Below are 25,469 nucleotides of genomic sequence, written 5' to 3' on the forward strand. Positions count from 1 at the left end.
GAGGCCAGGGAGGCTGAGGAGGTGGGCAGGCCGGAGAGGCCAGGGAGGCAAAGAGGTTGGGGAGGCTGGGGAAACTGAGGAGACGGGGAGACCAGGAGGCCAGAGAGGTGGGTGGGAAGGCCAGAGGTCAGAGAGGCCAGTAAGGCTGGGGAGGCAGAAGGGGCAAGGAGGCTGGGGAGGCCAAGGAGGCAGGTGGGGAGGCCCGAGAGGTAGGATCTGCTTCAGGCGTGGGCTCGGTCGGCGCTGAAGCCGAGGAGGTGATGACAACTCCTGGAATAGGCCCCCCCCTCCCTCCATCTGCATGACCCCGAGGCTCCCGAAGTCCATCCCCCCGGGCTCCTGGGTCCCAAGGGGGTAGACGGGTGGAGGAGTCCCGGCCGGTGACTCACAGCAGCACGGTCGGGTCGCTGCTGTGCCGGCTCAGGTGGTAAGAGAGGGCGACCAGCAGCCCGCAGAAGGTGGAGAACAGGGCCGGCACATGCTGGGGGTTCCACGGCTCCTATCAGAGAGACAGACAAACGCACTGACGCCGCCTGACATGACACCTGCTCCTCTCCCTTCTCCCTCTGGCCTCTCTCTCGCTCTGTGTCTCTCTCGCCGCGCTGGCTGCCTGCCGGAGGACAGGTGATGCCCTTTCTTTGCGGCCTTTCGAAACGAGCCCAGCCTGGGCCCGCGGCGGGGGATGGACTTGCCGGCTCGCCACGGCTGTGGACCACCGGAGGAAGCCGGGGGAGGCCCTGGGGATGGTGAATGGCTTGGAAGGTTTTTCCCCAAATGTGGATCGCCCCGCTCGTCCCCTGTGGCGTCCGAAGGGCCGGACCTCTCATCCTTCCCAGCCCGGTCCGTGCCGAACGCTGTGCTGGGTTCCGGGGTGGGTGGGAGAAAAATCGGGCTGTGCCCCTCCCTTCAGTTGCACAAACACATGTCTCCCCGCCAAGGGCACGAGTCAACCGGAACTTCCATCTGCTTGTTACGCTCCACCGGCAGGGAAGGGGAAGAGGTCAAGTGAAGATGAGGAAAAGCGGAGCCGATCCATTTCCCCTCGTTCATATTCGAGCGAGTGGAATGAATTAACCACCCCTTAATCGGTTTCATCCCTTAGCTGACTTCTCCAAACCAATAATGCTAAAAATCGATTAAATTGAAGACCCAGATTGGAGGCAACCACATACACACGTGCGGATTCACGGGTAGTGAGGTGGCGCCATCTAATGGAAACGGCGTGGAACTGAAGGTCAGGAAAGGGGGCAGGACGTGGGTTCGAATCTCCATCACTGCCCGGCTGGGTGACCTTGGGCAAAATCACTCAGCCTCTTTGGGCCTCAGTGTCCTCCTCTGTGAAGTGGGTACGCAAGCCCCCCCGCCTCTCCCGGTCTCCCGGGGATGCTGGGTTCTAATCCCGGGCTCTGCCACTTGTCTGCTGTGTGAATTTGGGCAAGTCACTTCGTTTCTCTGTGCCTCAGTTCCCTCATCTGTCCAATGGGGAAATCTGTCAAATCTTAGCCCCATGGGGGGGAGGGAACTGTGTCCAACCTGATCAACTTGTATCTACCCCAGTGCTTAGTACGGTACCTGGCACGTCGTCAGGGCTTAACGAATACCATTTAAATAAATATGAAAAAGGACCAGATGAGATCAGCACAGCACAGGAGCCCTTCATACGCAAGGCAGAGTGGCGGTGGGAGGCTTCCGGCTCTGTGCCGACCTCGTCCTCGGGGCCCAGGATGGGGGGACGGGTCGAGGGACTGCCCTCTCTTTCTGCTTGCTCACCTTCACGGCGCTGAAGCAGAAGGCGTTCAACCCCACGGCGGTCAGGAGGCTCCGGGCGACGCCGTACACGGCAGCAAGGCCTCCGGTCACCGCTGAAACACAAACAGCCGCAGGACGCTCGCTCTCGCCACAGGCCACGCTCCCCGCCCGTCGGTCCACCCCTCTCCTCCTTCCCCCTCCAGCTCCCACTCTTGGCCGGCGAGACCGGAGGCCAATCGCTCCGAGCATTCGAGAGTTGACAGTATCTGAACGTCAGCCTCCGCCCGCAGATTGTAAGCTCACTATGGGCGGGGAGAGCGTAGGGGAAGCAGTGTGGCCTAGCGGCAAGAGCCCGGGCATGGGAGGGTGAGGACCTGGGTTCCGAACCTGGCTCTGTCATTTAGCTGCTCTGGGCCTCAGTTTCCTCAAATGCAAAATGGGGATTCAATACCTGTTCTCCCTTAGACTAGCTCAGGCCAGATTATCTTGAATCTACTCCAGTGCTTTAGAACAGTGCTTGACACAAAACAAGCACTTAACAAATTCCTATCCTCATCATCATCATCATCACCGTCCCTGTTCTGTACTTTCTGTAGTACAGTCCATGCTGCTGATCCTTCTCCTCCTAGAAAATCTGCTCTGCTAATTCATTTCCCCTCAGTACCAGACTAATAATAATTAATAATCATTAAGGTATTTGGTAAACACTACGTGCCAGCACAGGACTACTCCAGCTTAGAACAGTGCCCGGCACAAGGTAAGTGCTTACCAAATAGCATTATTATTATTACAATAACTCCTAATGCACCCCTAGGAGAGAAACCACAACAAACTTTCACCTCTCCTCTCCTGGTCCGTGTGGACCTTCACCCCGCCAGTCCCTTAGAGCCCCTTCCCATCAGGACCTCCAGCAAGAGGTGAGGGAGGTGGGGAGAAGAGGGGAAGGTGGGGAGTGGGAGGAAAAAAGGGTGTGGAGAGGGAAAGTGGGGAGGGAGAGAGGAAAAAGTGGAGGAGGGGTCAGGAGAGGACATACCAGAACCACCAAAAACCAGCATGTCGACCTGCTCCAGGAGGTAAGTGCAGAACGTATCGATCTGCGGGAACAGGCCCAGGAGGGAAATGGCAGGGAAGCAATACAGAAACACTGGAAAAGACAGACAATAGGCCATGGCGGCTTGGGCCACGGCGCCGGTGGACCCCACCGATCGATCGATCGGTCGGTCGGTCGGTTGATGGATAGCATGGCGTCGGGGGCCCGTCTCCCATCCCGTCCCCGGAGTGAGTGGCTCCGCACTACACGCTGACCCCTCGGCGCCGCTGCCGGTGGCTGCCCTGTGGCTTTTCCATCTCTCTCCGGCCTCGAGGTCCGTGTGCTGGACGCTCCGGGACCGACAGCCCCACAGGCAGCGAGAGCAGGTCAGACCACTCGTCGGCAAGGGGGGAAGTGATGCTGGCTAGGGGAGCTGGTGAGGTGGGGCGGGGCAGAAGCGCGGGCGGGCAGAGGGCCGAATGGGGAGAGGGAGGTTGAGAGTGATAGGGAATGGGTCCTATTTATCAAATATCTGTGAGCGGTATCCCTGCCCACTCCCTGCCCTGTTGCGCTCTGGCCCTGGCGAGAACAGGTCGAACAAGGGCGAGGGAGCGAGAGTGGTGTCGCCCAGCCCCTGGCACTACTACTGGGGATGGTCTAGTTGATAGAGCCCGGGCCTGGGAGTCAGGACCTGGGTTCTAATCCCGGCTCTGCCACTTGTCTGCTGTGTGACCTCAGGCAAGTCGCTTCACTTCTCTGGGCCTCCGTTACCTCATATGTAAAATGGGCATAAGTGTGAGCCCCATGTGGGATGGGGACTGTGTCCAACCTGATTACCTTGTATCTAACCCAGCGCTTAAGCAGTCCCGGACACAGAGTAAGTAAGTGCTTAATAAATACCACCATTATTATCATTATTACTATCACTGACTCCACACGGGCTCTGCACCCTGGCACCTAGGCCCCGAGGCTCGCCGGATGCTCCCGGCGGAAGACTCCGTCCGTCGGGTCTTCCCACGGTGCCCCCCGGCCTCCCCGGGGGTCGCTGACTTACCGATGAGGGCGTCCCGGGCCAGGCGGAGCCCGCCGGGGGAGAAGAGCCGAACCCCGAAGACGACCACCGAGGGAGGCGGGCGGGAGGTGGACCCGGCGTCCAAGAGCAGGATCAAGGCACACAGGACGCAGAAGTAGGCGGGTCTGCTGTACGTGATGATCTGGTTGTAGCCCTGGGAAACACATCCGTGCACACACATGCAGCCACGGGAACGTCTGTGCACTCACGCACACATACACACGCGCACGATCCCCAATTCGCACTCTCCACCGGGCTGCTGGGGAAGCCGGTTGAAATCAAGGGGGTGGAAAGCAAACTCAAGAGACATCTCGCTGAGCTTCCTGGCGAGTCCGAAACAAGAAACCAGAACGGATGCGGGCCTCTCTCCGGGGAGCGGCATGCTATATTTCATTCTCTCCATCTCTGCCCTGTCTCTGTCAGTGGAAGCTCCCTCTGGGCAGGGAACATGCACAGCTCTCCCTGCACACTTCTGGTACATGGTACAGAGCTTTGCACACAGTAGGAGCCCAGCGCAGTGTTCTACACCCAATAAACATATGGATTGATTGATGGGTGGAGACCCCGTTCCTGCAGCTCAAGGTGGGCTAGCCCAAGGTCCCGGAGTCAGTCAGTCGGTCAATCGTATTTATTGAGCGCTTACTGGGTGTACTGCACTGTACTAAGTGCTTGGAAGAGTCTAGAAGGAAGCACCACCGGGTGGACAGTGGCCACTGAGCCCATTTTGACTTTCCTGCCCCAAGCCAGTGGTCAGTATGGGATGCCATTCCACCCCTCAGACCCCCTGCCCGCATCCTTACTCCGATCATTCCCTCTGAACCCGTTCCCCCGGCAGCGAAGGGGCCGAACCCGACGGTGCCCTGGGACTTACGTGGACTGGGGAGGCTGGGTCCGGCTGGACACTCTGAAACACACAGCAGAACCGAGCCGCGGGAGTCGGTGCTGGCTCATGATGATAATGATAATAATGACGGTATTTGTTAAGCGCTTACTGTGTGCCAGGCACTGTATTAAGCACTGGGGTGGATACAAGGAAATTGAGTTGGTCACTGTCCCTGCCCCATGCGGGGCTCAGAGTCTAAATCCCCATTTTACAGATGAGGCAACTGAGGCACAGAGAAGTGAACGACCAGAGGTCACCCAGCAGACGAGCGGCAGAGCCGGGATTAGAACGCACGACCTTCTGACTCCCAGGCTCGTTTTCTATCCACCATGCCACGCTGCTCCTCTAAAAAAAATTCAAGTACACGGGTGCACATTCGCACACCTAAACGTGCATACTCACCCTCACGCTGGCTCATATGAACATTTGGCTCACATATTAATCGTGACACAGCCACGTGGTACCCTCCCACGTCCGCAGGTGCACACCCACACTCCCATGCGGACCCACCGAGTCAACGGGAGACTTGCCTTTAGCAGGGAATACTGGCAGCTGGCCATGACCAGGCAGAACTGCAGGGCCCACAGGTCCTTGCAGAAACCGCGGCTCAGAGTCACGAAGCCCAGAAGGGAAACCAGGAGGACCAGCACGGTGGCCAAAACGTTCTCTTTGACGTCTTCCGTTCTGCGGAATCGCCAATAATGGTACTCGTTAAGCACTTTCTAAGGGCCGAGCGCAGTTCTAAACAATGGAGTAGATACAAGGTAATCGGGTTGGACACAGTCGTTGTCCCACATGATAATAATAATAATGATGATGATGACGATGATGGTATTTGTTAAGTGCTTACTATGTGCCAGGCACTGTTCTTGGCTCACAATCTTAAACTCCATTTTCCAAATGAGGTAAGTGAGGCCCAGAGAATAATAAAAATAATAATAATAATAATGATGGTACTTGTTAAGTGCTTACTATGTGCCAGGCACTGTTCTTGGCTCACAATCTTAATCTCCATTTTCCAGATGAGGTGACTGAGGCCCGAACAATAATAATAATAATAATAATAATAATGCTGATATTTGTTAAGCGCTTACTATGTGCCAGGCACTGTTCTTGGCTCACAGTCTTAATCTTCATTTTACAGATGAGGTAACTGAGGCCCAGAGAATAACAATAATGATGGTATTTGTTAAGCGCTTACTATGTGCCAGGCACTGTTCTTGCCTCACAGTCTTAATCTTCATTTTACAGATGAGGTAACTGAGGCCCAGAGAATAATTTTAATAATTATGGTCCTTGTTAAGTGCTTACTATATGCCAAGCGCTGTTCTAAGCGCTGGGGTAGATACACGTTAATCAGGTTGGACACAGTCTCTGTCCCACATGGGGCTCACACTCTTAATCCCCATATTACAGATGAGGTCACTGAGGCCCAGAGAAGTGAAGTGATTTGCCCAAGGTCACGCAGCAGACCTGTGGTGGAGCCGGGATTAGAACCCAGGTCCTTCCGATTCCCAGGCCCGTGCTCTATCCACTAAGCCTCGCTGCTTCTTCGAGGAATAACACCAAGTGAACGTTTTCTACAGATGACGTGCCTCTCCCTCCCGACCAGGGCCAACGGGAGTCAGCACTGAACCGGGAGCACTTGGGAGGGACCCCAGAGCAAGGCCGCCCAAGGGTCCCCGCCCTCCAGGAGCCAGTGGTCCAGACCGGGCCGGCAACGGGCCGGAGATGCCCACTGGACCACTCTTCCCCTCCCCGGGTCTCGCCCGCCGCCCTCCGCCGGGACGCACCGGTCCAGCAGCGCCAGCAAGGTGAGTCGGTCGTGCCAGACTTTGATCCACTTGCCGGGGAAGATGATCAGTTTGTAGAACTGTTCCCGGCTGAACTTGCGCTGGCTGGAGGAGCACGAATAGTCTTCCGGGTCCTGGCACGGCTGCCGGGGACACGGGGGCGCTGAGGGGCCGTGGTCACGGGCAGAGGTGACCGGCACAAACAGAAATTGTACCCGGCGGCACTCCGGCCCCAAGCTCCCTGCGGGACTCCCAGAGGTGCCCCGACCCAGGGCTCCCTGCCACGGTGTTTCCAGAAGCACCCCGGTCCCGGGCATCCCCCTACACTGCTCTCAACGGTGCCTCAGCAGAGTGTTCAGTGAACACAGGGATTGGGGGAAGCAGGGTGAGGCTGCTCTGCAGAGCTTGGAGAGGTGACCACCCCCCCAGGGCCTTCCTCTTCCCCCCGTCCCACCGTGGGCCCGGGTCCGGCCCGCCTCGGCTCCACGGCCTCGCTGGTGCGGGGCGTTACGGGAGACGCCGGGAGCCCTGTGCCCCAACGGTGCCCCAGAGATGCCCCCAGAGGCCCGCAGAGCGTACCCGAGGGCGGTCGGACTGGGTCCTCCGGGCCACCAGGAGCAGGAGCTGCTGCTGGAGCGCGCTGGCCGCTGGGTCCCCGGACGGCGGCTCCAGGCTGGCCGAGGGGGTGGAGCTGGGGGAGCTGAACAGCGTCTCTCTGTGGGGGCGATCACAAATGTCCGGGGGGCGAGGGGGCCGCCCATCAGCCCATAGGGGTTCAAAACACCCCCTCCTGAGAGCATTCCTTCTAGACCGTAAGCTTGTGGGCAGGGAATGTGTCTGTCGTATCGTTGCATTGTACTCTCCCAAGCGCTTAGTACAGTGCTCTGCACACAGTAAGCACTCACTAAATACCACTGACTGACTGGCAGAGCAACGTACGCCACTGATTGGCCCCTTACTCTGTGACAAGAGGAGAAGCAGGGTGGTCTGGTGGGTAGAGCACGCGCCTGGAAGCCCCGTTCGTCGTTCCCCGACACCACAGGGCATCACCGGCGCGTTGTAACCCTCCCGCCCCTGGAAGCCCATTTTGTTTCCGTTTTAAAGACACCCAGCCATGTTGGGTGACGCCCCTCATCCCCCCATGCCACCCCCCAGTCGGAGCAAGCGGTGCCCGCCCCCCACAGCGGGGCCGAGTCCGAGAGCCCGAACGCCCCCAGTCCACTCACTGCACGCTGCAGACCCGGTCGCTGCTGGGGCCCTGCGGCCTCGGGGGTCCCTCCTTCTGAGTCCCGGCCTTCAGATAACAGGACCGGATTTCCCCTGGAACACATGAACCCCCTGTAAAACAGGCCCGTTGGCATTCACTCTTGCCCGCCTGTCTGATCTGATCACACCCTTATTCATTCATTCTACTGTATTTATTGAGCTCTTACTTTACGCAGCGCACCGTACCAAGCGCTTGAGAGTACAGTATAACAATAAACAGACACGTTCCCCACCCACAGCGAGCGCCCGTCTCCCCGGCTCGACAGTCAGCTTCTCAGGGCCGGCATCATGTCTACTGCCTCTCCTGAGCGCTCGGTACGGCGCCGTGAGCGCGGTGGGCCGTCCGCTCCTCGTGGTGCGGACCCACCGTGCTCTCCGATGAACACGTGGACGGCGCCCACGGAGTCCTCGTCCTGCACCGAAGCGTCGGGGCCGCTGATGACCTGCAGCAGGGAGCCGTCCGGCTGCGACTTCACCCTGTAGACGATCTGCCTTTGCCTGCTGCCCTGAGAACTGGAAACAGTGGAAACGAAAAGTTTCCCCGGCAAAGACCAGGAGCTTGATCTTCCCGCCGAACCCTGGGCCTAGAGCAGGCAGGCTGGAGAGAAGGATGTGGGCTTTGGGAAAATGAGTGTGCGCGTGTGGAGGCGTGTGTGTGTCAGGGAAACGGGGGAGGGAAACAGGCTCCGAATCCCCCCAGCCCGATCCCGGCAGCCCTTCTTCTGTGTTTCAGGGGCCCTGGGCCAGTGAAAGGTGATGAGGAGGGACAGAAGGGAGGGAGACCAGAGAGACCGAGACTTTGAGGGCAGGGATCGTGTCGACTCGCTCTACTGCACCCTACCGAACCCTGACAGGAGACAGACAGACAGACAGGAAGAGGAGGAGGAAGAGGAGGGAATGCAGGCCCGGGGAGGGCCCGGGGGCTGTCGGCCGGCTCAGTCCGCTAGTGAAACCCGGCCCAGTGGGATACCCAGCCGAGCCGCCGGAGGGTTGGGGAGCTCACGGGAGGGCGCTGGGCCGGTCTTGGCTCCGCACATCCGACTTCCCAGGTTTGGGAGGACGATCGCGGGGTTTTCCCCGTTCCAGGATTTCTTCCTTCTTCTCCAGGGGGCCGCCGCCTCCACCGCCTGAAAACACACAGGGAGCGAGTGGCCGGAGTCGAGGCCGTCACGATCGAAGGATCACAGAGGCGGTCCATCCAGCCCGCGGCCCATCTAGCCCGCGTTCTAGGCACCGGGTTGTCCAGTCTAAATCTTTTCTCATACTTCATTTTGTGGCCTCTCTACTGGTTGGTAAATCTAGCCCTGGGGGAGAATTCGGGAAAACCTGCGTCTTAGCAGTCACTGGATCAATGGAAAATAAAGGGTCAGGGGCTACAGCCGTCCCCACCCCAAAAACCGGGCCCGCCGGTGAACGACGCTGGGCCGGCCAACATCCCCACCCTTCGATTCCTGGGCTCCCTCTGCCTGGCTGAGGACCTGGGGACTGGCGACCGAAATCACAGACTGCCCTCGGGGAGCGTCACTCTAATGCTCTAGGCCGGGCCGGTGGGTTAGCCTCGGAGAAGGGAGCAGAGCTTCCCGACGACGGGATGGGAGCTCTCGGACTCCGCTGGCATTTAGCAGTGTTAGCCGCGGTCGGAACTGTATTTATTAATAGCTTACAGTGTGCGGAGCTGTGCTCCTCGCCCACGCGAGGCAGAGCGGAGCGATCGACGGAACGTTCTCTGAGCCGGCTCTCCTGGGGAGGCTCTGTGACGGCACCGTTGGGGACGCCAGTAGGGATGTCGGTGGGGACGCCCACGGGGAGACCGGAGGGGACGCCCACTGCCCCCTTAGAGGAGCTGATGGACTCCAGCAAGGAGACGAACTCCAGGAAGTTGGACTCGCTGGGGGGCTGCCCCTCCTTGGCCTCCAGGTCCGACTTGGATGTCGGCAGGGCCCTCTCCGTGTCGCTGGTGACCTCGGCGGACTCGTGGCTGGAGGCCAGATCCGTCCCGCTGTCCACGCTCAGACCCCGCGCCTGTCTCTGGCCCCGGGCCCGCCTCGGGGCCGGCGTGTCGGGCCCGGCCTCGTCGTCCGGGTCCAAGAAGGGTGCGTGGTCGGCCCCTCCGCCGCCCCCTTCAGGGGCAGAGTCTGGCGCCTCGTCCCCGGGGCCGCTCCGCTGGGGCACGTCGCCCCTGTCCGGCAGCTGGAACTTGATGAGGGGAATCCTGAGCGGGCGGCCGGCAGACGGCGTGGCCCCGGTGGGCTCGAGGTCCGACTGGGAGTCGTCTCTCCCCGGTTCGTGGCCCCCCGCCGTGCCCGCCCCGGAGCTCGGCCCGCCGCTCATGGTGACCACGATCCTGACGGGCTCGTGCGGGCACAGGGGGTCGCCGGGGACCGAGTTGTCCACCAGCGTCACGGCCACCTCGCCCTCGGAGTCGTCCAGGTCTCCGCTCGCGCCAGCAAGGGGCGACGGGCTCCGTGACCCCTCGTGCCCACAGTCCCCCCGTGGTTCCCGCCTCTCCCCGCCATCCGCCAGCAGGCTCTGGGGGTCGTCCCCCTCGGCACCCGGCCCTTTCTCCCCAGGCGCCGGAACCACGGGGTCGGAGCCACCGTGGGCCGGGGATCTGGGCTCCGCTGTGGCCGGGGGTGTCGCCGTGGCCGGCCGCTCTGCGCATCCCGTGATCCCTGGAGGGGGTCCAGGCGGTGTCGCCCGGGGTCCCGGCTCCCGGCCCCCAACGGGCCCCGCAGAGCAGGCTGACGAGGGAACGGATCTCGCACCTAGGGGATCTTCAGCCGCCTCTGGCTCTTGCCGCTCCTATAGGGAAGAAGGGTCTCCATTTCCTCCACAGCCCCAGCACTTTTCTCCAGCACGGTCCCCGGCATCCGGCCCGGAGAGGGCGGCCGTCCGGGCCGCGTGCTGCGGTCCAGGGTTTTACTAAGCATGTAGTAATAACAATCGATCATTTTGGTACTTGTTAAGCGCTTATTATGTGCAGAGCACTGTTCTAAGCACTGGGATAGATACGAGTTTATCGGGTTGGACACAGTCCCTGTCCCACATGCGGCTCAGGCCCTTAATGCGTGGGTGGGAGGTGACAACCTGTGCCCTCGTGGTGGGTGCAGGCGTTCAGTCACTCATTCGATCGTATTTATTGCGTGCTTACTTTGTGCAAAGCACTGTACTAATTCATTCAATAGTATTTACTGAGCACTTACTATGTGCAGAGCACTGTACTAAGCGCTTGGAACGTACAATTCGGCAACAGATAGAGATAATCCCTGCCCATTGACGGGCTTACAGTCTAATCATCACTTGGGAGAGTACAATATAACAATAAACAGACATATTCCCTGCCCACCGTGATCTTACAGTCTAAAGGGGGAGACCGACATTAATATAAAAAAATAAATTACAGAGAGGGACTTCCCCAATACCTTCCCCATCTTTCCGCATTCTATCGCCATCCTGCTACTGCCGGTATTCCTGACAGCCCGTCTGACACCGAGCCGAGAAATCGTCTGGGGCCTAATGTTCTTTTAAGGTCTTTGTTAAGCGTTTATTACATGCCAGGCTCTGTTCTTAGTTAATCAGGTTAATCGGGTTTGACACAATTAAGTAATTGTGATTAATTCATCAATCAATCAGTCAATCAGTGGTATTATCGAGTGCCTAATGTGTTCACAGAACTGTATAGAGCACTTGGGAGAGCACAACTCCTACTTGTCCGCGAGGAGTTTACAGTCTAGAGGGGTAGGTAAATATTAAAATTAATCACGGATATGTACATAAGTGCTGTGCGGCTGAGACTGGGGTGAATGTCAAGTGCTCAAAGGGCATAGATCCATGGGCGAGGGTGACCGGAAGGGAGAGCGAGTAGGGGACATAAGGGCTTAGTCGGAGAAGACCTCCCGGAGGAATCGTGAGTTTAATGAGGGTTTGGCAGTTGGGAGAGGGATGGTCTGTCGGATGTGAATGGGGAGGGAGTTCCAGGCCAGAGGAAGGATGTGGGCGAGGGATCGGTGGTGAAATAGACAAAATCAAGGCACAGTGAGTAGGCTGGTGTTAGAAGAGTGAAACGTGTGGGCTGGGCCGCAGTGGAAAATCAGTGAGGCAAGACAGGAGGGAGAAAGCCCTTCGAGTGCTCCAAAGCTGATGGTAAGGAGCCCTTCTTGATAAGAACAGTAATGGTATTTGTTAAGGGTTTATTATGTGCCAAGCATTGTTCTAAGGGCTGGTGTAGGTACAAGGTAACCAGGTTTTCCTACGCGGGGCTCACAATCTTAATCCTCATTTTACCGATGAGATAACTGAAGCACAGAGAAGTTAACAGATTCGCTCAAGGTCACCCAGCAGATGAGTGGCGGAGCCAGGATTAGAACCCAGGCCTGTGCTCTTTCCACTAGCCCACACACTGTCCCTCTTCTTCTTCTTCCAGAACAACTAGATTCTTCCAACAGTGTCTGCCAGAACCCTGAAGACTCATCTGGGACATAACCATCTCCCAGCATGGACCCCAAGCAATTACGTCCACGATGATGTACACACAATCCTTGCACATCCAGCTTTCCACACTCTTGCAACTACCCACTGTATCCTCATCTGCACAGTGAGAAATAACAGGGGAGGCAGTCAGACATAAATCAGACTACCGCTCCTCCAGACAAGGGACTGTTTCTTTTATCTCCACTGTGCTGTCCCGAGAGCAGTGTTCTGCGCACATGAGGTGCTTAATAAATGCCTTGGACTGGCTGAGTATTGTTGTAAAAGCCATCCAAGTCAGGGCCCACCAGACATCATCGTCCCTCCTCAATTCGAGGTCCGCGTCGTATCGAGACACCCGGCTAATCGCGGGCGAGAGAGGGGCAGACTACTTACCGAAGGTCCCGATCCCGACCAGCTGTGAGAGTTTAGGCTGTGTCCTCTCGAGCTGCAGCGCAGCGGGGGCGTGCAGGAATCCCACCTGGCTCCTTCCCGTTGGCGGCGAGCCAGTCTTTTATTGCTGGGTCAGAGGAAGAAAAATCAACAGAGCAATGCCACACCTACCTGTTCCCCTCATTAAAAGCCTCAGCTCTCCCCCTTCAAGATAACACCTGCCAAGTTAACTTTGGCCTAAACCCCTCCTCTCCTCTCCCCCTCACCCTCTGAGGTGTTCTGACTGACTTGAATAGAGTGATGAAAACCCATTTCACTTTTGCATCGGATCATGGCAGATCCGTTGAGTAACGGATCATGGCAGACCCACCCGGCATAGATCAGGGCAGATCTCTAGTCCATTATTAGCATGTCATGTTGAATAGGATGGAAAAGAGATTTTTCAAAATATTGAGTACTATTTTGATAGACCAGAAATCATCTAAGGTAAGCATTTTTTTAATGGTATTCGGTCCCATCATCACACTCGGGTCTGAATCACTTGGGAAAACAGATTCCTAACGTATTGGGCTGTTTCCAGGGGCGCCCCAACAAGGCTGCTCCACCCACAGCCTGGTAAAGCCGGACTTCACTGGGGAGGGGGTGGGCGGGTGTGGAAGAGGCAAAAGCATTGTACACGAAACCACCACCTGCCCACTGGCCACCACAACCGGCCCAGAGGAGCCTGGCGGAGGGACGGGCCCTGAGCGGGCGGCCGGAAATACCTCGGGCTCTCGGCGGGGAGCGTGGCGCCACTCCTCGGCTTTCTGCTGTCCTTCTGGGCTCTGTCCTGACTGGGGCCTCCCCGCTGCTCTGCCTCCCCTTCGTCAAACATGAGGTGCAGGCGGTAGCTGACCAGTTTCATCGTGGCGAAGACCACCGTCACCGAGCTGCAGTACACCAAGGCCGTGGCGGCGTTTGGGGGGAAAGCCTGAGGATCGGAAGCGGGAGGGGCCGGGGCGTCATCGGGGCTCACGTCCGACCCGCTCCGGCTGTGGCCGCCCAACTGGCCGCCCGCAGGTATCCGGAGGATCAGGAGTGGGGAGGCAGAGGCGGCCAGACCTCTCAGCCTGCGGCCCCCGTCGGCCTCGGCCTCCGTATCTCCAGAGCCTGGGCCCAGCCCTCATCCCAAAGCCACTTACACTTACAGAGGAGGTTTTTCTTTTTAAGTAGCATTTAAGTGCTTATTATGTGTCAGGATCAGTACTAAGTGCTGGGGTAGATCCAAGATTTTCAGGTTTGACACAATCCCTGACCCGTATGGGGCTCACAATCTTAATCCCCATTTTACAGGTAAGGTAACTGAGGCCCAGAAAAGTTAAGGGACTTTCCCAAGGTCACACGGGAGACAAGTGGCAGAGCTGGAAAGAGATCCAGGTCCTTCCGACTCCCACGTCCATTCTCTTTCCAGTAGGGCATGCTGCTTCTCTCCTTAGAGCTTAGTACAGAGGTCTCCACACTGTAAGTCGATCAATCAATCAGTCATATTTATGGAGTGCTTACTGTGTGCAGAGCATTGCAATAAGCACTTGAGAGAGTACAATAGAGCAATATATCAGACATATTCCCTGCCCACATGAGCTTAAAGTATAGAGGACGAGTTTATGGTCTAGCTACAGTGTTCATTAGATACCAATAACTGATTTATTGACTTCAAAAGTGGCAGTCTGGAACAGAGTCTTTCTCCAATTTTCAGTTCCAGCTTGTCGGGTGAAAGTGATAGAGGGCTTGGGTGGTTTTGGAATTGTGCCCATCCTAGATGGGAGTGGATGTCCCTTGCCGACAGGGAACGTGCCACTCTGTTTGGTCTTCTTTCACTTAATCCAGAGCACGGTCTCCCAAAGGCACTCAATTAATGCTATAACAGTCGTTCCTCGGCATCTGTGGTTTCGCCTATTTGCCACTGGCCTAACCACACTCCCAACCGCTGCCTCGGGTTCCGCCCCCGCCCCAGCCATCTCCCGGTGTCCCGTAACTGCACCCTGCCTCTTTAGTGGCCCGGCAGCCACCTTGCCCGTCAGACAGCCCAGAGAGCCATGAGTTTCAGGACAAACTTTAACGCGGCTGCCGCTGGGTGCAGGCGGTCGTGCCAGCGTCCCCTCACTGAGGGTTTTCTCCGGCCAATCCCCTGACAGAACCCGAGGGGCCACTGACCGGACCCCGGCTAAGGGGCCGGGAAAGAGTGTGACGAAGCCTCCGGCTCCCAAGAAACGCTTCAACCCCTCGTCCCCCTCAGAGCTGCACGTCGGATCGCTCACCGATCGAGAGCACGAAGACGTTAATGGAGGGCAGCAGTCTGAGCGGATGGCTCCCAGAACGCTGCTACGCCTTTTTAAAAGCTCCCAAAGCTCAGATGAACCTAGGAAATGGGATTCGTCGGGAGACGCCACGGCCCCCTGGTCTATTAATATTACATGAATGCATCTTAATGTAGAGACATTTAGCTTTTTAAGCAATGTTTCTTTATGGGGAAGCACAGCGGGACGGAAATTGATGCAGGAAGATTTCCTATGGGGACCCCGGGGGGGCTGGGGGAAAGAGCCCGAGGCTGGGAGTCAGGAGAGCTGAGGTCTAACCTCTGACCCCGGCCTACTGGGTGATTTTCGGAGGGGCACGGGGGCATATGCCGATGGACCACGGTCCCGGAGAGGACGTGGATGGGGGAGGAGAGAGAGGGTGGACATACTGATGGACCACGGTCCCGGGAAGGAGAGCGAGAAGCAGCGAGGTCGAGTGGAAAGAGCCCGGGGCCGGGAAGTCAGAGGATCCAGATTCTAATTCCAACTCCACCATTTGCCAGCAGTGTGACTTTGGGTAAATCACTTCACTTCTCTGTGCCTTAGTTACCTCATCTGGAAAATGGGGATTAATAAGGTGAGCCCACGTGGGACACGGATTGGGTCCAACCTGATTATCTCGTACCTACCCCAGTGCTAAGTAGAGTGCCTGGAACATAAGTACTTTACACATACCATTAAAAAAAACCCAAACCCTAAAAAAGAATAAATACCATAAAAAGGAGTGAGAGGGAGGATGGAGAGGAACTGCAGTATGTTCAGAAATATGCATATGTATATCTTTATATAGTCAATTATTTATTCGGCTGTTTCACGCTGATATGTTTGTACCGATTCCTGCCTCATCCTTCTTTTAGCTTGGTCTTCATTAGGCGGAAGTGAGACTTGCCCGCCTTCCCCCATTTGAGCAGAAGCTGTACTCTCCCGGGCGCTCAGTACAATTCCCTGCACTCAGGAGGCGCTCAGTACAGACTACTGAAGGATCCCCATGGGAGAAGGCACTATCATTAAAGGGGATTCCCTCAGGGAAGCAACCACTGTGCTTTCTCCCTTATCATTCTTCACCCCGCTTCCCTCCTCGGTAGGCTAGACAGAACGGGCGTGATTGGAAAGGAGAAACAGCGTGGCCTACTGGATAGACCACGAGCCTGGGAGTTGGAAGGACTTGGGTTCTAATCCCGGCACCGCCGCTTGTTTGCCGTGTGACCTTCGGCAAGTCACTTCCCTTCTCTGTGCCTCAGTTACCTCATCTATAAGATGGGGATTAAGACTGTGAAACCCCAAAGGGGCACGATTACCTCGTATCTATTCCAGCGCTTGGTATCGTGCCCGGCACGTAGTAAGCGCTTAACGCAGACCGTTTAAAAAATGGGCGCACGCCCAGGGCTACGGAAAGTCATGACCGGGAAAGCCCCAAGTGCCTGGGTCCTGTCTTCCAAGCGGAACCCCCGGGCGGAGGATCGGGCAAGGCTGGGCTCGAGGTCGACCCTAACCCCAGGTGGGGTGGGGGATGAGGGGGCGGGAACTTTTCTCCGCAGAAAGCGGACTCGGTATCATCCAGGACCCACGCGACGCTAGGCTAAAGCATCCGGGGCTCCGATGACTCATCTTTTTGGCTGGGATCAATCTTTAATGAACCTCATGGGCCCAATGCCCCACCGCCCCATTCCCGTCTCTCCCCTCCTCTCTGCGACCCCATCGCCCTCTCCCATTCCCCAACCGACCATGTTTTTCTTCAACTGATACGGACGAGTGCAGACACGTACGCGCAGGTTCCTCTTTTCTCTCCCCGCTCCGCTTCCCCGGTACCCGAATTTCCCCCGGTCCCCGTCCTCCCAGCCCAGAGCGCCGATCCCGAATAGAAACGCAACCCCTTCCCGACACACGTACACTCTTTTTCAAAGGTTTTAACTTGGTGCCGGGCACTTTACCGAGCCCCGGGTTATTCACAAGCTAACGAGGTGGGACACGGTCCCCGTCCCGTAGGGGTCGCGCATTACGAATCCCCCTTTAACGGATGAACTAAAGGAGGCCCAGAGAAGTGAGGTGACCTGTCCAAGGTCACTCGGCAGACACGTGGTGGAGAGAAGATCGGAGCCCGGGTCCCCCCGACTCCTGGGCCCCGTGTCTATTCTCCGGCGCTTGGCACAGGGTAGGCGCTTACCAAACGCCATCCTCCTCCTCCTCCTCCTCCTCACGACCGACCCCCTTCCTTTCCCCAGGGATGCCCCTCGACCGGTCCTGCCGGTGCCCTCCGTCCCCCTTGGGGCGGCCCGGATGCCTCTCACCAGGTGCAGGGCCAGGGGCAGCAGCAGGAGGAAGAGCCACAGGTAGAGGTGGCAGCTGTTGGTGAACTTGCTGTGGTCCGGATCGTGGTACCAGCCCCCGGTCAGCGCCGCCCACACTCCCTGGCGGAGCAGCTGCAGCCCCTGGGACACCATGCCGGGAGGAGGCCCGGCCCGGCCCGGCCCCGGGACCCCGGGCCTCAGCGCCCCGGCCCGCTCCCGGGCCCGGTCCCGCCTGCCGCCCCGCCGCCCCCCGGCCGGGGCCCGAGCTGCAAGATGCCACCGGCGGCGGCGGCGGCGGCGGCGGCGGCGGGAGGAGGAGGAGGAGGAGGAGGAGGAGGAGGACAGGTGGCCGCCATGGCCGCGGGAGGAAGGATTTTCCCATCATGCTCGGGGGCGGGCGGCTGCGGATGCTCGGGAGGCTCCTCCTTTCGGTCCTCCCTCTAGCCCTCCCTCCTCCCCTTCATCCCTCCCTCCCTCCCTTCATCCCTTTATTCCTCTCTTCATCCCTCCCTCCCTTCATTCCTTTCTTCCTCGCTTCATCCCTTCCTCCCTTTTATCCCTCCCCCCTTCATCCCTTTATTCCTCCCTTCATCCCTCCCTCCCTCCCTTTATTCCTCCCTTCCTCTCTCCCTTTACCCCTCCCTTCCTCCCTTCATCCCTCCCTCTCTTCATCCCTTTATTCCTCCCTCCCTTCCTCCCTCTTTTTACACCTCCCTTCCTTCCTCCCTCTTTTTACACCTCCCTTCCTTCCTCCCTTTATCTCTCCCTTCCTTCATCCCTTTATCGCTCCCTCCCTTCATCCCTTTATTCCTCCCTTCATCCCTCCCCCATCCCTTTATTCCTCCCTTCATCCCTCCCTCCCTTTATTCCTCCCTCCCTCTCTTTACCCCTCTCTTCCTCCCTTCATCCCTCCCTCCCTTCATCCCTTTATTCTTCCCTCCCTTCCTCCCTCCCTTCTCCTTCCTTCTCTTTACCCTTCCCTCCGTTCATCCCTTTATTCCTCCCTCCCTTCATCCCTTTATTCTTCCCTCCATTCCTCCCTCCCTCTCTTTACCCCTCCCTCCCTTCATCCCTTTACTCCTCCCTCCCACCTTCCTCCATTCCTCCATCCTCCTTCCCTTCATAATCATAATAATAATGTTGGTATTTGTTAAGTGCTTACTATCTGCCAAGCACTGTTCTAAGCGCTGGGGTAGATACAAGGTAATCAGGTTGTCCCAAGTAGGGCTCACAGTCTTCATCCCCATTTTACAGATGAGGTAACTGAGGCACGGAGAAATTAAGTGACTTGTCCATGGTCCCAGCTGACAAGCGGCGGAGCCGGGATTAAAATCCATGACCTCAGACTCCCAAAGCCGGGCTCTTTCCAGTAAACCACGCTGCTTCTCCCTCCCTCCCTCCCTCCCTCTATTCCTTCCTCCCTTCCTCCCTGCCTCCCATTATCCTTACTTCCCATCCTCCCTCTCTCCCTTTTTCCCTCCTTCCCTCCCTCACTCCATTCCTCCCTTCCTCCCTCCCTTTATATTCCTCCCTCCATTCCTCCCTCTCCCCCTCTCTTTATCCCTCCCTCCATCCCTCCCTCCCTAGTAAACGCTAGGTCGTGAGCTAGTTGTGGGCAGGGATCGTGTCTGTTTGTTGCTGCATTGTACTCTCTCAAAGAGCTTAGTACAGTGCTTCGCACACAGAAAGCGCTCAGTAAGTACGATAGAATGACTGAATGATTAACAAATTCCTCAGTTGTTATTATTAAAAGGGGGACTAAAACTGTGAGCCCCAATCTGGGAGATGATTAACTTGTATCTTCCTCAGTGTTTAGTACGGTGCTTGGCACATGGTACGTGCTTAAAAAATGCCATTTAAATAAATTAAGGGGTACACAGAGGGGATGTCAGAGAAGGGAAATGAAGGTTAGGGAAGACCTGACTAAACCGTGGGAGTAAACAAGTTCTGAGTTCTAAGAAAGTGGATGTGGATGAAGAATGGAAGGCCAGTGGACAATTGGGAATTTAATAGCTGTTCTCCCTCCTATTTTAGACTGTGAGCCCCATGTGGGACCTAATTAGTGTATCTTTACCCCACCACTTAGTTCAGTGCCTGACACATAGTAAGGACTTAACAAATACATTTTTTAAAAAGAAGAAAGATCTCACTGTTCAGCAGAATTAGCATTTCCAAGGGTTTCAGTCCAGTCATTTCAGGAGCCTCCAAGACCCTTTGGAAGGTAAGCAGGATATCCTGGAATTCAGCTGATCTCCTGCAGAAGATCCCCTTGCCCACGTCCTACCTCTGGCCTGGAACACCTTCCCTCCTCATATCTGATGAACATTCTCCCCGTCCTCAAAGCCTTATTAAAAGCACATCTCCTCCAAGAGGCCTTCCCTGACCAAGCCCTCGTTTCTTCTCCCGTTCCCTTCTGCGTCACCCTTGCTCTTAGAATTTTGGCCTTTATTCACCCTTTCCTCAGCCCCACCGCACTTACGTGCATATCTGTAATTTATTTTTATATACAAATGTCTGTCTCCCCCTCTAGACTGTAAGCTCACTGTGGGCAGGGAATGTGTTTCCCAACTCTGTTATACTGTATTCTCCAAGCAAGTGGAGGGGTCGGGGTCCCTTGATAGAAATGTTGTAGGTTCCCAGTGGACGGGAGGCAGGAACGAGAGGAGCGAATCCATCAGTGTCCAAGGAAAATATCAATCGAAAAAGCGTGAGATCTGCAGAGAAGGGAGAAATGAAGCTCTAGCTTAGGGACAAGGTCGGGAATGCTCAGAGGATAGAAGTGCTAGGAAAACTCACTTTCCTTTTTTTTTTAGTGGTATTTGTTAATGGGTAGGAGTCTTTGGAAAATTCATTTTTGTTTTGTATTTTAATAGTATTTGTTAAACGTTTATTACATCAGGCACTGTCCCAAACTCTGGGATAGTTACAAGCAATCAGATTGGACACAGTCCGTGTCCCATATGGGTTCACACTCTTAATCCCCATTTTGCAGAAGGGGAAACTGAGGCCCAGAGAAGTGAAGTGACTTCGCCAAGGTCATACAGCAGACAAGTAGGAGAAGCAGCATGGTGGAGTGGATAGCGCACAGGCCCGGTTGTCAGAAGGTCATGGGTTCTAATTCTCCTCCGCCATTAATGGGGGTGGGTGGGCGGGGCTTGTTGGGTGGGGACCCGTCCGCGCGCTGCTCCAAAGGGGCGGGGCCTGTCGGCGCGCGAGCCAATGGGGGGAGGCCTGTCGGCGCGCGCCCCCTCTAAGGGGCGGGGCCCCAGAGGGCGGGGGCCTGTCCGCGCGCGCTCCCAAGGGGCGGGGCCTGTCGGCGCTCGAGCCAATGGGGCGGGGGCCTGTCCGCGCGCTCCTAAGGGGCGGGGCCTGTTGGCACGCGCGCTCCCAAGGGGCGGGGCCTGTCGACGCGCGAGCCAATGGGGCGGGAGGCCTGTCGGCGCGCGAGCCAATGGGGAGGGGGCCTTTCGGCGCGCGCCCCCCCCTCCCACAAGGGGCGGGGGGGGGTTCTGCCGCGCGCTCGCTCCAAAGGGGCGGGGCTCGCGAGGCGGAATGGCGGGCCTGAGATGAGGCCGGCCCGTCGGGTGCTTTTCCCCGCCCCGACACCCTCCCTCCTTTTCCTTCCCCGGCCCCTGGCATTCATTCATTCAGTAGTATTTATCGAGCGCTTACTATGTGCAGAGCACTGTACTAAGCGCTTGGAATGAACAAGCGTTCCATGGGGTCCCGGTCCCTTGGGGCCTTTGGCCAGTCCTGGTCACCGCCCTCGCCGGCGCGCGGAGGCCTATGGGAAGCCGAGGGGCGGCCGCCTGACTTTGGTCAAGTCGCCTCGCCTCTCTGGGCCTCAGTGCCCTCCTCTGGAAAAGGGGAGACCCGGGCCCCCACGGGGGATGACCTGATGACCCCCTAATAATAATAATGTGGGTATTTGTTAAGCGCTTACTATGTGCAGAGCACTGTTCTAAGCGCTGGGGGAGATACAGGGTCATCAGGTGGTCCCACGTGAGCCTTACAGTCTTCATCCCCATTTGACAGATGAGGTCACTGAGGCCCAGAGAAGTGAAGTGACTCGCCCAAATAATAATGTGGGTATTTAAGCGCTTACTATGTGCCGAGCACTTTTCTAAGCGCTGGGATAGATACAGGGTCATCAAGTTGTCCCACGTGAAGCTCACAGGCTTCATCCCCAGTTGAGAGATAGGGAACTGAGGCCCAGCGAAGTGAAGTGACTTGCTCACAGTCTTATTCCCCATTTTACAGATGAGGGAACTGAGGCCCAGTGAAGTGACTTGCCCACAGTCACACAGCTGACAAGTGGCAGAACTGGGATTCGAACCCATGACCACCTACCCCTGTGCTTAGAACAGGGCTTGGCACATAACTGCTTAACAAATACCATCATTATTGTTATTCATTCAATAGGATTTATTGAGCTCTATGTGCAGAGCACTGTACCAAGCGCTTGGAATGGACAATTCGGCAACAGAGAGAGACCATCCCTGCCCAATGATGGGCTCACAGTCTAAACGGGGGAGAAAGCAGAGCAAAAGAGAACAAGACAAAAACAAAACATCATCAAGACACAAAGAACCAAGGAGATATACACCTCATTAACAAAATAAATAGGATAATACATAATAGATATAAATGAGCACAGTGCAGAGGGGAAGGGGGAAGAGCAGGGGGCGGGGGGGAGCAGCACTCACTATGCGCCACGTGCTGTACTGAATTGTCGTGGCCTAGTGACAAGAGCCACTTGTCTGCTGTGTGACTGTGGACAAGTCACTTCACCTCTCTGGGCCTCAGTTCTCTCATTTTTAAAATGGGGATAAAGACTGAGAGCCCCACGTGGGACAACCTGATTACCTCGCTTCTACCCCCGCACTTAGAACAGTACTTATGAAATGCTTAACAAACACTATCATTATTATTAAGAGCGCGGGCTTGGGAGTCAGAGGACATGGGTTCTAATCCCTGCTTCGCCACTTGCCTGCTGTGTGACCTTGGGCAAATCACTTTTCTGTGCCTCAGTTACCTGTAAAATGGGGATAAAGACGGTGAGCTCCAAGTGGGACAACCTGATTACTCTGTATCTACCCCAGCGCTTAGAAGAGTGCTTGACACATAGCGCTTAAATGCCATTATTATTATTATTATTATAATAAGTGCTTAACAAATACCACCATTATTAGGGTATTGGACAAAATGAATGGACCCTCATTAGGTTGGATCAGAATGAATCTCCCCCCCATCCTCGGGACTGGGGCTGTTGGGGCTGGACATAATTTTGCCTACACCCAATAGATGTCAGCAGACTCTGTGGAAGGAAGACCGCACCGACCGCTCCTCTGCAGAAAGAAGAGATTGCAGAGGTGAGAAGGGAGGATGGGGTTGACATGGGGAAGTCGGAACTGGGAAAGAGTCCGGGCCTGGGAGACATAGGACCTGCATTCTAATTCCAGCTCCCCCACTTGCCTGCTTAATAATAATAATAATAATTATGGTATTTCTTAAGTGATTACTATGTGGAAGGCACCATATTAAGCGCTGCGGTGGATACAAGCAGATGGGGTTCACACAGTCCCTGTCCCACGTGGGGCTCCCAGTCACAACCCCCATTTTACAGGTGAGGGAACTGAGGCCCAGTGAAGTGACTTGCCCCAGGTCACCCAGCAGACAAGTGGCAGAGCCGGGATTAGAACCCATGACCTTCTGGCTCCCAGGCCTGTGCTTTATATCATGTTGCTTCTCTTAACAAATACCACTACTGGTATTAAGTGCTTACTATTGTTATTGCAGTATTGTATTTTCCAAGCGCTTAGTACAGTGCTCCGCACACAGTAAGCACTCAATAAGTACCATTGAATTAATGTTTCAGGCACTGTTCTAAGTGCTGGGGTAGATTTTATCACCCTATTTATTTTGTTAATGAGCTGTACATCCCTTTGATTCTATTCATCGTGATAATGTTGTCTTGTTTTTGTTTCGTTCTGTTTTGCTCTGCCTTCTGTCTCCCCCGATTAGACTGCGAGCCCATTATTGGGAGAGGATTGTCTCTATCTGTTGCCAAATTGTCCATTCCAAGCGCTTAGTACAGTGCTCTGCACATAGTAAGTGCTCAATAAATACTATTGAATGAATGAATGAATACAAGCTAATCAGGTTGGACACAGTCCCTCTGCCACTTGGGGCTCACAGTCTTAATCCCCATTTTACAGATGAGGGAACTGAGGCCCACAAAGTGAGGTGACTTGCCCAAGGTCACAGAGCAGACAAGTGGCAGAGCCGGAATTAGAACCTAGGTCTTTCTGATTCCCAAGCCCGGGCTCTATCCACTAAGCCACGATGCTCTCACACCACAATACCCATCACTGTAGGAGACAGACCATCAGTCAGTCGAATTCATTGAGCGCCTACTGTGTGCTTAGAACACTGTACTAAATGCTTTGTGGAGAGCACAGCATAACAGAGTTGGTAGCCCCGTCCCCTGTTCACAGCAAGTTTACAGTCTAGAGGGGGAGACAGATATTAATACAAATAAATAAATTACGGGCACATACATAATCGCTGTGAGCCTGAGGGAGGGGTGAAAAAAGGGAGCAAATCAAATTAATTCATTAGTATTTATTGAGCGCTTACTATGGCTCAGTGGAAAGAGCCCGGGCTTGGGAGTCAGAGGTCATGGGTTCGAATCCCAACTCTGCCACTTGTCAGCTGGGTGACTGTGGGCAAGCCACTTCACTTCTCTGTGCCTCAGTTACCCCATCTGTAAAATGGGGATGAAGACTGTGAGCCTCACGTGGGACGGCCTGATTCCCCTCTATCCACCCCAGTGCTTAGAACAGTGCTCTGCACAGAGTAAGCACTTAAATACCAACATTACTATTATTACTATGTACTAAGCGCTTGGAATGTACAATTCGGCAACAGATAGAGACGATCCCTGCCCAGTGACGGGCTCACTGCGAGTGTGATGCCAAAGGGAGTGGGAGATGGGGAAATGAGGGCTTAAGGAAGGCCTCATGGAGGAGGCGTGCTTCTAATAAGACAACTCTCCTCCTTGGTTGCCCCTGGCACCCCTAGGCAAGCCACTGGGGCACCTGTCCCCGTCAACAGCGTGGCTCAGTGGAAAGAGCACGGGCTTTGGAGTCAGAGGTCCTGGGTTCGAATCCCGGCTCCGCCACTGGTCAGCTGTGTGACTGTGGGCAAGTCACTTCACTCTCGGTGCCTCAGTGACCTCACCTGTCAAATGGGGATGAAGACGGTGAGCCTCACGTGGGACAACCCGATGACCCCGTATCTCCCCCAGCGCTTAGAACAGTGCTCTGCGCATAGTAAGTGCTTAACAAATACCAACATTATTATTATTATTATTAACAGAACGGGGGCCGGGGGCCAGGCCCTTGGCAGCTCTTTGGCGATGGTGATTCAGAGTCAGGTTTTGTGCTGTTCTTTCCTGGCAGGAGGTTTCTGCCCCTCGTGTTTGCCGTGCAGCGCAAGAGAGTAAACTGGAGGCGGTCGGGCTGCTGATCAAGCCAACTGGCTTTTCTCTCTCCCTCCCTTTCTCCCTCTCCCCTGTCTCCCAACTTCCAAATCGAAATGAGTCATCACCTGTAAATTAGAGCGAGCACTCTGCTGACATTTCCCCGCTACCTCTCCTGCTTTCCCCCTTTTAAGAAAATGGAGGAGACCGTGCCGTGATCAAGGAGGAGGAGAGACTTGCAACTGAACGTGAAGAGGGCTTCCAGCGTCGGCTGGGTTAAGGACAATCTGGGCTTTTTTAGAGCCACAGCTCTCTAGAACTAATAAGTTCCAGGGGGCGGCAGATTTGTGTGCAGGCAATCGATCGATCGATGTGGATTAGGAGTGTCCAGTCTGATCGCTGGAGTTTGTTGACCGCCCACCGTGCGCTGCAGATGGGAACATAACACAGAGGGGCTATGGTTGACGATCGCGTGACTTGTGACAGCAGAGTTAATCGGGGAGAGCTTCCTGGGGGAAGTGGGCCTTTACCGTGTGCTTATTTTGGTGCTGGAGACCTCCAGTAAATGCTCAAATACCACTGACCAGGAGGGCTCAAGATGGGGAGAACTGTGGTCTGACAGTCTGGGGAGGGAGGGGGAAATCCAGGAAGGGGGAAGAGCGTGGTAGGGGGTTTGAGAGGTACAGTGAGCTGGAGAGTTTGGGAGAAG

The 25,469-nt window shown here is 55.9% G+C and overlaps 1 protein-coding gene and 1 long non-coding RNA gene across 4 annotated transcripts in view; one reads left to right on the top strand and one right to left on the bottom strand.

Annotated features, from left to right (window-relative positions):
• PCNX2 (pecanex 2) overlaps positions 1-17,466 on the bottom strand; it is a 30,952-nt gene extending 13,486 nt beyond the window's left edge. For all 3 annotated transcript variants that reach the window (XM_029047595.2, XM_029047592.2, XM_029047591.2), the window contains exons 1-15: positions 17,278-17,466; positions 13,418-13,623; positions 12,657-12,780; positions 9,458-10,595; positions 8,797-8,920; positions 8,161-8,306; positions 7,754-7,847; positions 7,107-7,242; positions 6,528-6,670; positions 5,265-5,418; positions 4,723-4,755; positions 3,834-4,005; positions 2,783-2,893; positions 1,771-1,862; positions 390-499 (exon numbers count right to left, since the gene is read on the bottom strand). In XM_029047595.2, the coding sequence (XP_028903428.1) occupies positions 390-499; positions 1,771-1,862; positions 2,783-2,893; positions 3,834-4,005; positions 4,723-4,755; positions 5,265-5,418; positions 6,528-6,670; positions 7,107-7,242; positions 7,754-7,847; positions 8,161-8,306; positions 8,797-8,920; positions 9,458-10,595; positions 12,657-12,780; positions 13,418-13,623; positions 17,278-17,430 (2,936 nt within the window). In that variant the 5' untranslated portion in view covers positions 17,431-17,466. The remainder of the gene's footprint in view (positions 1-389; positions 500-1,770; positions 1,863-2,782; positions 2,894-3,833; positions 4,006-4,722; positions 4,756-5,264; positions 5,419-6,527; positions 6,671-7,106; positions 7,243-7,753; positions 7,848-8,160; positions 8,307-8,796; positions 8,921-9,457; positions 10,596-12,656; positions 12,781-13,417; positions 13,624-17,277) is intronic.
• A 3,338-nt stretch (positions 17,467-20,804) lies between these two features.
• On the top strand, positions 20,805-25,137 carry LOC114805622. The gene is made up of 3 exons (XR_005661136.1): positions 20,805-20,861; positions 22,582-22,649; positions 24,955-25,137. It is a non-coding gene; the product is annotated as an uncharacterized LOC114805622 (long non-coding RNA).
• The last annotated feature ends 332 nt before the right edge of the window (positions 25,138-25,469 follow it).

The sequence above is a fragment of the Ornithorhynchus anatinus genome, chromosome 19, assembly GCF_004115215.2.
Source record: "Ornithorhynchus anatinus isolate Pmale09 chromosome 19, mOrnAna1.pri.v4, whole genome shotgun sequence".
NCBI lineage: Eukaryota > Metazoa > Chordata > Mammalia > Monotremata > Ornithorhynchidae > Ornithorhynchus > Ornithorhynchus anatinus.